General features: G+C 37.1%; 1 protein-coding gene and 1 pseudogene across 1 annotated transcript; both read left to right on the top strand.

Moving 5' to 3' along the window:
* The first annotated feature begins 7,640 nt into the window (after window positions 1-7,640).
* LOC149144096 (sex determination protein tasselseed-2-like) lies at window positions 7,641-7,994 on the top strand. Its single transcript, XM_089452029.1, has one exon. It carries the CDS (start codon window positions 7,641-7,643, stop codon window positions 7,992-7,994), a length of 354 nt encoding a protein of 117 aa, XP_089308155.1.
* Window positions 7,995-9,417: 1,423 nt separating this feature from the next.
* Window positions 9,418-10,336, top strand: LOC149144095 (glucan endo-1,3-beta-glucosidase 1-like; annotated as a pseudogene).
* The last annotated feature ends 1,648 nt before the right edge of the window (window positions 10,337-11,984 follow it).

Genomic DNA, 11,984 nt, shown 5'->3' with positions numbered 1-11,984 from the left:
AAATAGTCTCATCCTTGGTGATGGAGGAGATGAGACGGAAAAATATGGAGAGCCAGGATGGTGATGCCTTATTTATATGAGGACGGTCCCAGAACAGAAACAAAAATAAGTCATCGAGTGGGAGATCTAAATCTAGAGGTAGATCTAAATCTCCAGGAAAACCTGTAAGGGCGGTGTGCTAGAAATGCGGAAAGGAAGGGCACTACAAAAGGTACTGTAAATCTAAAGCTCCCGATAAAGGAAAGGGAACTGATGATTCTCCTTCTGCAGAGGTGAAAACCACCTCAGATGAAGGTGGGGATGTGTACTTGGCTTCTTCAAGTACACATGTAGATCATGAGGCATGTTTGATTGACTCAGGTGCATCCTTTCACTTCACTCCCCATAGAGAGTGGTTCTGCGAATATCAGAAATATGATGGTGGTGATGTCTTCTTGGGGGATGATAAGAAGGCTAGAATCGTTGGTCTCGGAAGTATGTCGAGACAATATTGCAGAGGTTTAATATGCAAGATAGTAAACTGGTGAAGGTTCCTATTCCTGTAGGTGTGAGGTTATCTACTGAACAGTGTCCCAAGACATAAGAAGAGGAAGAGGACATGTCCCGTGTTCCATATGCAAGTGTAGTTGGTAGCATGATGTATGCGATGGTCTGTACTAGACTAGACATTGCGCATGCAGTGGGAGTATTGAGCAGGTTTATGTCAAAACTAGGAAAGGAGCATTGGACAGCAGTGAAGTGGGTTTTCAGGTATTTGCATGGCATTAGTGATTATGGTTTGTGCTACCAAGGAAGACAAGGATTGGACATAGCGTTGGATATTCGTGGTTTTGTTGATGCAGACTAGGCTGGAGATCTCGATCAAAGAAGATCTACAAGTGGGTATGTGTTTAACCTATTTGGAGGTGCAGTCAGTTGGATGAGTAAGAAACAATCTGTAGTGGCACTATCAACTACATAGGCAGAATACATGGTAGCCACTCATGCAAGCAAGGAAGCAGTTTGGTTGCAGAGATTGTGTTCAAGTATGGGGTTAGTACAGGAAGCTATAAGGATAGACTGTGACATCCAAAGTGCAATTTTCTTGGCAAAGAACCCTGCATATCATTCAAAGACAAAGCACATTGATGTTCAGTATCACTTTGTGAGGGATATGATAGAAGACAAAAAGGTGTTGCTGGTAAAGGTGGACACTTTGAAGAATATTACAGATGCATTGACAAAATCTGTGAGCTCTGAGAAGTTCTCTTGGTGTAGAGAAACAATGGGCATTGCAGGGCTGGATAAATGACTAAGCTCTCTTGTGGCCCCCTGTGGAAAGAAAACAACAAGTGGGAGAATGTTGGGTTGTGTTATATTCTTTCCATGACTAGCCCACATAGTTAACTAGGGGATTAGAGGGGGGGCAGAGCCCCTCCTTCATTGCGCCGATTGCGTAGCGGGGGGGTCACAGGGGGTTTGAGGGGTGCAGGTAACCCAACTCTATGGGGTCCGAGGTAGTGCCTCGAAAATTTTGTTTTTGGACCCTATATTAGGTTGGGCGGACCTACCTATGGTTTTTTGCATGATTTTTCACACATGGTTTTGGATGTGATGGTTTTCGGTCCATGGTTTTGGATGCGATGGTTTTTCGGTCCATGGTTTTGGATGCAATGGTTTTTTAGTCCATGGTATTGGATGCCTCGGCATGTATAAATATGTATTGTAACATTGAAAGGAATATAATGAAAAATCAAGTTGGTAGTCCCGGTTTTGGGATCCAGGGGAAAATCTTTGTGTATATGTGTTTTATGTGTTATGCTCTCGCATTGTTTATTTTCTGTGTTTTAGAATTCGAATGCAGGTAATTTCTGTACGGGGTTAAATCCTACACATAAAACTCAATTAGACAACACCATAATGTATTAATGATAATCACAAAACCATGAACGATTACTTTTCTCAAAATACATTTATCCATATACATGGAATATATTACATTTGTCCATAAATTTGTCTCCCATAGAAAAAACCGCAAACGTTGCAAGTTGGGGAAAAATAAAACATTAACAGGTTCTTCTTTAGTGAAAGAACCATGCTATGATAGACCCAAGAAAAATGATAACAACAACCCATTCGCATACTAGGGATCTATATTGATGGTGATCAATGATTTCGGTTGCAGTGGACAATGATCCTATGTCATATTTGACATCTATATATGTGCTTAACAATGCTTTGGGCATTATATCATTGGACATCTTTTCAATGTTTGCAGAGTGAGTGATGGTAAAATATTAAAATTGAAAAATCCAATTTATTAATTCCTTATAAAAGAGTTTAAATTGTCTTTTCAAACCCGATAGAAGCCTTTCATTTGATTACATATTAGCTCCAAGTTGGTGAAGACTTCAATATCATTGACATCATGTTGTTTTGCCTCTTTTAGCCCTTCAACAAGGGTAAAGTAGTATGCCTCATTGTTTGTCGCCATTCTAGGAAATTCTCTGTTTCCATGAAATAAATTATTTGTTTCCATATTGTAAAGGACAAATTTAACAACTGCTCGACCTGGATTTGGAAAGCAAGACACTTCAATGCATAAACACCACTTTTGCACCATTTTTTACACTTCGAAGACCTAGAAAATAAGATAATAATAAATTCATGTTAAACAAGTAGTCAATTATCTATTTCTTAATACTCAACATGTTTTTCAATGATATATAATTGAAAAAATCAGTTATCTATTCCTAATCTATTCCACTAACTGCTAATTAATTGAATAATCATAAACCATTCCATTCTTCTTTCCTTTCATGCCTTTCAAATGTCACCTGAATTTGATGGTGTTTCATATGGAACATTCATTCAAAAAATGTTACTTCTTTGTATATTAGTAGCCATAAATCCCAACAACATTATGAATCTAAATAAAACAACAGGGGCCAAAGAAATAAAAAATCAAAATATTCATGCTTGAAATGGTGCCAATTAGCATTATGAGTCTGTTTATATATGTGTGACAATGAGGCTATAGCTTTATCATAGTGCATGTCTTCTTGTCTTGTTAGGAAATTTAATTCATTCAGTATATTTGGCTAGGAATGTGGTTCCTGCCAATTTTGTCTTGAGGTTGTGCTTGTTGTCTCAAGTCACCATGCATCATGGAGTGGCAAGTAATTTTTAGAAAGGTGTGATTTGGAAGCAGAAACAACATCTCTGAATGTTGAACTTCATAAAAAGCAGATCGAAAATGGCAGCAACAAAAGCAAAGGAAAAAGGTGCTTCTTCTAGTCTCTCACTAGCTCTGCAACAACTGGCCTCTGAGGCTGAAGAGGCTAAGAAAGAGGCTGAAGTTCCTAACTAATTTCTTTGTCCGTTGTGATAATTTAGGGAAAAAAATTGATTCTAGCTCAGAAGATACTTCCAATAATACATGCTTGAGTATGATTTTCCATGGCTTTGATAAGCTTTAGCAACGCTAACTAGTGACTCCTGAAATACCCTTTCTCATCTTCTCTTAAGATAGTAGACAAGTCCAAGACTGCTAAACAAAGTACAAGAGAAACTAAAGCAGAGGAAAAAGCATGGACATGGTTGTATCCTCCTTAAAAGAAGGAAAATCCTAAAGAGGAAAGCATAGCTAGTGTTAGTAGTGTTGAAAGTAACTGTATTACCAATAAAGGTGAATGAAGTTGGCTAAATTTCAGAGAACAGGATGGTCTTATCAAGGAAGGGGACACCATAAGGCAACAACTTGTTGTACCAAGCAGTGAAAACTCTCTAAAGTTGGCTGGTAAAAATGATGGGCCCCACATATTGAACAGTTCTAGCATCCCAATCTCTACTAGTGTTGTCTGTGATGCTTATGGAAAAGACAATGAACCTATTGGCTATTTCCTACTCCGGGAAGGTAACAAATGGGAAAATTCATGGAAAATATCTTCCTTCAGATGTAGACAAAAGTGTATGTAAATTGCACATTCTTCACAGTACATTGGCCCACAAGGGTATTCTGGATGGGCATTGCTATGCATTTATTAGGCCATCTCTCTCAAACCAGTGGTATAAGCTTGATGATGCAAATGATACAGGGAGCAGGAATTCTAAGAAATGTACTCTGATTTTAACAAAGAGAGAGTCAGCTAAGGCCCTTGCGATGGCAGGGTTGGCTGTTGTTGGTCAAAACCATTATGGTGTGTTTTCTTCCAGAGGTAAGTTGTTGAATGTAAGGGAAACTAGTAATAAACAAGTCATGGAAAATGCTCAGATTCAACATATCAATCAAATCCTTTCTCGACATCATGAAAAGGAATATGGCAGTATCAAATCTCTGAGATATGGCCATCTTATGATTATGGAAGATCAAGATCATGATGGTTCACACATCAAAGGATTGTTGATCAACTTCATACACTCTTTCTAGCCATCCCTACTCAATACTCCCTCATTTCTTGTTGAATTCATTACTCCTATTGTCAAGGCAACCCATAAATATGGGTAGGTATTGTCTTTCTATACCATGCCTAAGTATGAATCATGGATATTTTTTTTGGATTGATTAGCATCAGGATGGACCATAAACTGGCTGAAATTTCAGGTTGGGAACTTATTTGGAAAAGAATGACAAGCTTATCAAGTGCAAAAACTTTGTAAACCAGGAACTGTTCCTATTTTCCAAGAATGGTTTGCAAAGCTCCATCCCATCCATGGTTGATGGTTTGAAACCAGGACAAAGGAAAATATTGTTTTGTTCTTTCAAAAGAAATTTTGTTACGCAAGTGAAGGTGGCTCAATTCTTGGGTTATGTCTTAGAGCATTCTTCTTACCATCACGATGAGCAGAGTCTTGCTAGCACAATTATTGGAATGACACAAGATTTTGTTGGGAGTAACAACATCAACCTTCTTGTTCCACTTGGACAATTAAATAATACAAAATTGAAGGTCCTTTTACCTCTTCCTGGGTGCTTATTTTTACAAGCTATCCTTGATTCTCAATTTGTGATCCCAGGGACAATCAAAGTTTGGTTGGCTGAATTTTCGTCTCCTATTTGGGGAAAATTGATAGTAAATAATGGTGGTGGTTGTACACTGTGGTTGTCATGGATACCCTTAAATAACCTACTAAATGGAGCTCTCTCTAGCTCAGACCATTGGATGGATCTGCCCCCTTCTTACAATACACTTACAAATGAAACCTAGGTCTCAAGGACTCATATTCTAGTGCCACTTTCTTGCCCATTACTATGCTTATCTACAACAACATCATCAAATAAATGCATTAGAAACATTCAGATTGGTGTCAAAATTGATGACATAAAATTTCTTAAAAATTTACTTTGCAGGAAGCCCTTGAAGCAAATGATATTTGTTGTTGTCAATCATTTTGGGCTTTTTTCACTGTTTCATAAGTTGTGTTCTCCAAGTCTGATTCAAATAATTTTTCAATACAAGAAAACAAACTTTGGAGAATTCATATTTTTTATGAACTCTGAATTCTCTTGCTGGACAGATGAATTTGCTGGATCTTTTGTGAGTGGTAAAGAGATGATTGAAATTGTAGGAGATTGTTCCCAATCAGGAGTATCAAAATCACATGGCCATAAAGCCATCAAAATGCTGGTGCATTGCCTGTTAGCAATGCTTGAAGATTTCATGAACGAATTTATCCTTATGTTATCTGAATTAGGATTCTTATCTTTTCTAAATCAACCGAGGCAAAAGAATTTCCCATCAAAGTATGTTCTAAAAAAATAATTAGAAATCAAGAAGGTAAGATAAATCAATGTGTTAGCTGGTAAAGATAAAGGTGTTTTTCAGATCACTACCTTTGGTTAATACAAGTTTTGATGTATCAGGAATCTAGCCATCTCATTTGATTGTGCTAGTGAGCTTTTCTTTAATCAACATGATGTGATGCATGATTTAGCCTTGTGTCTGGCAAGCTGGGATAGTGCCATTCATAAGAGGCTTTTCATGCCTGCCAAAGAGGATGCTATTCCCACAAAATGGTTGGCACTAGAGCATACATCTAAGGTTCAATTTGTTTCAATTCATACAGGTCATCCCTGAAACTTAGTTTCTTTTCCCTGCATAAGCATTGAATAATTATTTGTTCAATTTACTAAATTTTCAAATTTAATAAGGAAGCATTTTTATCAGCATAGCATCTCAGCTTTCTGACTTTTACATTTCTGGGACATTACTCTAGGTTCAATGGAAGAACAAGATTGGTTCAATGCCCATCAAATTTTGTTCTTAACCTCAAAACTAAATTTTGGACACTGGGCTCTAAACTCTGATTTTGTCAATTGCTAGCTTTCTTGTAACATTATTGACATAACCAAATGCTAATGAACCTTTGTGTTGTGTGTAAATAATTGATTTGCTTCCAGAATTGTTGTGCACTGACTATTGTTGCAGCTTGTAGATGCACCATAAAACAAACTACAAATGATGTGTTGTGATGTACAATTGTGATGGCTGGACCAGCTTTGAAGTTGTCACAATTGTGTATCTGTGTGCAATTGGACAATGATCCTGATTTGGCAAAAGCAACTCTTTAATTCAACGAGACGGTAAATTGAAATTATACAGACTTTGTGCATATTTCCAATTGATTTATTCCTAATTTCCCAGTATATTCCAATTATATATATGATGTGCCTATTATGCATCTTGAATATTCTCATTTTTGTTACTATTTGTGCCATTTTCAGATGGGTTCTTTGATTGATAGATGACCTTCCAGACCACATAAAAATCGCATTGGGATTTTTCTTCAATACAACAAATAAATTGCTTGTTGAAGTCATTAAAGAGCAAGGGCTAGATGACAACCATATTAAAAAGTAGCTTATGTGTTATGGTAGATAAATTCTGTAGAGGGATTAGTTTAATGGTATGTTATTAGTATTTCTACTTTACTTCCACTGATGTACCAAGAATTCAATTGACAGTACGTGGAAAAGCCATTTTGAGAATTTTCATTTGAAAAAGAGAAGAAGAATAATGTATGGCAACAATTGGCCTATTTCAACTCTAGATAGAATAGCATATTCTATGTTCCCTAGAAATTCATCAATTTGGTGCTCAGATTTTAACCAGACACAAGAAACCAACCATATACTAATAACATTCATAACAATTTAAACTAATTCCTTAAGCTTTCTTTGTTCTATATCTTACATATGTACATTTGGTTCTCTGTATCTTCTGTCTGTGCATGTATTTATTTGATTTGATCTATTTGTAAGCCGTCAGACAATGTCCAGGCCCGGTGCTGAAAGGTAATGTAAACTCATGCAAGTCTTTGTTGTTATGAAAAACCAAATCTTCAATGTGAGTGTTTTAGAAGTGATCAATTACATTTCATTGACAGGCTACTTGTGCAAGGCATAAGAAGGCTGAAAGCACCACCATCATCAAGCATTAGGGCATATCTAACATCTCATAAATTATGCTTCAGGAGTATATCTACGATTCCTTCTCCCACAGCCAAAAGGTAGTTTTTTGATTGTGAGCGGTTTTGATTTCAGCTTTGCAACTTCTAGGTGCATAAATTGGGTTTTAGCAAAATTTATTTGCAGTTCAAATTGGGTTTAGTTTTGATTTCACATCAGACTAGGTTTAGTTCTGATCAGGCTGGAAGGCAAGATGGCAATCATAATTGGCGCAACTAATGGCATTGGAGAGACCACAACTCGCCTCTTTGCGGCGCATGGCGCCCGGGTTCTGATAGCAGACGTGCAAGACGCCCAGAATCTAGCAGAGGAATTGGGCAATGGATCTCAGTTTATCTTCTGCGATGTGAAGAAAGAAGATGAAGTAGCGGCTACAGTGGAGAAGGGGCTTTCAATGGGGGAAGGCAGAGTAGACTGGTACACCACTGGCGCATATATCAGCCCAGGAAATATTGTTCTTCATGTCGGGGGTAATCAATTTTTCAACATCACAGAGAACGCAGGTTTCATGGAGATGAGGCGCTCGAAAGGACTTACAGTTCAGTAGTTATGGAGGCGCGGGGGGCTTGAGCAGTGTTGGAGACACATGGAGCTTGAGCAGTTCTTGAGGTTGATGAGTGCTAGAGAAGCAGGGGTGCGGTTCTATTTTTCGCCAAGTTTTGAATTCAAATCATAAATCGCGAACCCACAAACCTCATTGCTACATTAATGAGCGGAGTAGCCCGCTGGATAGAGAGGGATGTGACCCGCCGAATTCTGATTATGACGGATTCTGACAGGCACATCAGTGTCATGGTTTGGAGGATTATCGACTAGAGCCAAAAATATTTCTGAGCGGAAATGGAAACTGGGAAATTCCTACGCTAGGTACTCCTTAAAAAATTTCCATGGGTAAGGGCGCCCTTCACATTTAACCCCTGCTTTCCACGAAGCTGGTGGAGCTAACCCTTGCTTTCCATGAAGCACGAAGCATCAATTCCGTTGGGAACAAAGCACAAAATTGAGCACTTACGTCACGTCTCAGTTTGGGGCAAGAGCTATTTCCAACTCTATTGATACATTAATTCTCTCTTAAGAGACTCTAAGGACAGTCTTGGGACACGGGTTCTGACATCGACTCTGTTCTCCGGCTAACAGATTCCGATTCCATAGTGATTGAGATATGCATGATGCCATCATCCATGTCGTTGTTTGTATTGATGCCCATTGAAACGAGTGGCATGTGTATCATGGCATGTCGTGTATCATATGCTATCTACCATCTGATATTAATTGCGACCAAATTTTGAATTATATAATGGCGCTCCAAATTGGAATTTTGAATATGAATCTGCGCTACCATATTTTGTAGAAATTGAAAGAAGCTTTGGTCGGTTATAGTTTCTTTGCTCAGCATGAGCTTCCGAACGAGTTTGGTGCTAATCGCTATTGTGGTGGTTCTGGCTATCGTTGCCTCTGCTGGGGAGAAAACTCATTTTAGCATTGCCATTGGGATATTGGGATTCTGGGTTTATGTATCACATGACAGGCTATTTCTCTGGAATATGGGAAGGCGTAGTTTCTTTGCTCAACATGAGCTTCCGAACAAGGTCGGTGCTGATCGCAATTGCGGTGGTTCTGGCTATCATTGCCTCTACTGGTGAGAAAACTGATTTTAGCGTTGCCATTGGGATATTAGGATTCTGGGTTTATGTATTGCATGACAGGCTGTTGCTCTGGAAGATGGGAAGGCGTGCATGCCTCCCGGCATCATCAAACTACCATAGCTGATTCCAATAACAATTCTCATGCATTGTATTTGGCCTCTGTGAGTCTCAGATTTATCAACAGGGGTGTGAACAGGGGATTGGAGTTCTACCATAATTACTCTTACCAGTTTGGCTCAGTGTATTTACTTCTGTAAATTCCTGAGTCAACATTTTCCACCCATATACTAGCCATAATTCCGATCGTCCCCTATCCTAGCTCTTATGGTGCTTGCTGACCTCCCAGCCTGGTGGCTTCTTTTCATAATGTCCCTCATTGGAATCCCCTCCGGGGTACTTGCTTTTGATCGCTTCAGTGAAGTCCAACATTTGGGTATTTTAAACTCCAATAGGACTCATTTTTATGGGCAAAATTTAACAGAAGTCGGGGGTCAGAGCAAAGAAGAAGATAACACATGGTGTGTTGCAAGATACGGTACTGACCCCATTATTTTGCAAGCAGCTCTGGATTGGGCTTGTGGCCCTGGTTATGCAGATTGTGGCCCTATACAACCCGGTGGGTCTTGCTATGCGCCCAATACTTTATTCGCCCATGCCTCATTTTCATTCAACAGGTATTATAAAAAAAACATGAAGGCACCGGGGTCCTGTGATTTCTAGGGTGCTGCAGTGCTAATAGATGTCATCCCAAGTAAGCCTAATAATATTAATATTCATCCTTCCCCAATCTGCAACTCCAATGTAAAAAAAATGGAATGTATGTTCAATTTATTGTATAGTTTGTTTGTTGTTTGAGCAGTTGATTTTTTTGCAGGCTTCTTCTAAAATGCTTGTGCTTTTGTCACTGGCCACGCAGGTTATCCTGGCTGCTTCTACGCATTCAGGTAAATTCCCGCGCTCAAGTTTTACTGATATAAACCATTTAGCGTTCTCTGTCAAGGTACAGAGTACTTCACTGGAATGGCTCCTGTAATTCTGCATGCATGACAATATATTTTGCAACCCAAGAACAACTGGTTTTATGGTGCAAAATAATGTGTTCGGTATTTTGTTGTGTTTTTCAAGGTCTAGGCAAGAAGTTGCTGATGTGAGTGGAGGGCCAGAAAAGAAATCCTGCACTTCTGTGCTCGCGCTGCCTTTGTTTCTATGGTTGTCTCTTATTATCACTCTTCTTGTGCCTTAAGAGACTAGACTTCCATGAATGCAACCTGGTTGCAGATTTTATGCTAAATTTGTTAAAAGCAGTTGGCAAAACAACCTGGTTGAAGATGTTATGGTAAATTTGTTTGCTAGCAAGTGTGGTATTTTGGAAATACTGGCTTGCTCAAATTTTGATTGTGATTATCAGGCTATTATACCAATGAGGTGATAAAATTTGGAAGGAAATGAATACTGTAAAATATTAGGCTTGATTTTCTTCTTGTAGTATGGCCTATACGAGAGTCGAGCATGCCCAAGGCTTCAAATTCAAATGAATTCAACTGTAACTTTAATCATTAAATATTGTACTTTTTCCTTCCTTTCACCTCTACAACTTTTGATGTCTTTTAAATGATAGTAGCAGTTCTCTGTTCTCATCAACTTTGCAAAATTATAAATCACTCATAATTCAAAATGGTTTTAGAAGACAATGCAAACAACAATATTCTGGGCACATTATGAATTTAATTTTTGTGAGCACCTATCCATATGAAAGAGAAGGGCCTTGAATCAGGGATCAGTGCAAAATGTAGAAGGGCCTTGAATCAGGGATCAGTGCAAAATATTTACATTGGGTTTCAGGAAATGATATCTCATTTTTCACAACTTTTAAGAATTAGGGATATATTATTGTTATCCTATAATTTTAATACCAGGTAAGAAATGGTGAGCCAAAATCTTATGTGAGGTGAGCCAAAAAGTTATTGAAGTGTTATGAATTTTTTCCTATGTTGTTGTGAATAATATAAAATTGCAATGAATTGATAAATATGTTTGAATGGGAGAGATGCATCTCAATGGTTATAACCTATTGGTACGTTGCTTGTAAAAGGTGCAAGGCCTATACACAAACCCTTAGACTGGGAATGAGTTGATCACTTCACTAATTGGTTTTAAAAAGAAATTCAACTTTTTTATTTGGACTGGGAATGAGTTGATCGCTTCACTAATTGGTTTTAAAAAGCAATTCAACTTTTTTACTTGGACTGGGAATGAGTTGATCACTTCACTTTTTGGTTTTAAAAAGCAATTCAACTTTTCTTCCTTGTCAAGTAAAAAGTAAAAGATAAAAGATTCTGCATAGATGTTATTAGAAGTATGGATAAATGTTGTTAAGAGCATAGACATGGTGTATCAAAACTTTTAATAGGATATAACTTTTAATACTTTTAATATATGGCTCTTAAATTTTATTATTATTATGCCAAGCTTTTATTAAAAATGAATTATAGGTTGCTATTTTTTTTATATTTTATTAATAAAATTCATATTTAAAAAAAAAAATGTTTTTCATGACGTTGTTTTCAATTATATTTATTTCAAAATATATAAATATATCTATATATATATATATATATATATATATATAAAATTATTTATTTATTTATTTTAATTGTAAAAATTAATTTAAAAATAAGCTATATATTATTACTATTATAAAGTAAATCCCTTCACTAATTAGTTCTGAAAACAATTTAACCTTAATATTATTTTTAATTAATTTTTTAATATTTGTGATATTATTTTTAATTAATTTTTTTTAAAGTTGTGTGTTTAGTTTGGAGGAGATATACATATTAGTTTTGAAAAGCAATTTAATCTTTGTATTATTTTTAATTAAATTTTTTAAT

The sequence above is a fragment of the Pinus tabuliformis genome, chromosome X (assembly GCF_031772625.1).
Source record: "Pinus tabuliformis cultivar Carrire ecotype Pingquan chromosome X, CPIR1, whole genome shotgun sequence".
Classification (NCBI taxonomy): Eukaryota; Viridiplantae; Streptophyta; class Pinopsida; order Pinales; family Pinaceae; genus Pinus; species Pinus tabuliformis.
Note: the sequence above shows the minus strand (reverse complement) of the source record. Positions and strands in the feature narration are given on the sequence as shown.

What these genes read in the sequence shown, in the direction of transcription:
- LOC149144096 (XM_089452029.1), top strand. Translation starts at nt 7,641, where the DNA reads ATGGCAATCATAATTGGCGCAACTAATGGCATTGGAGAGACCACAACT.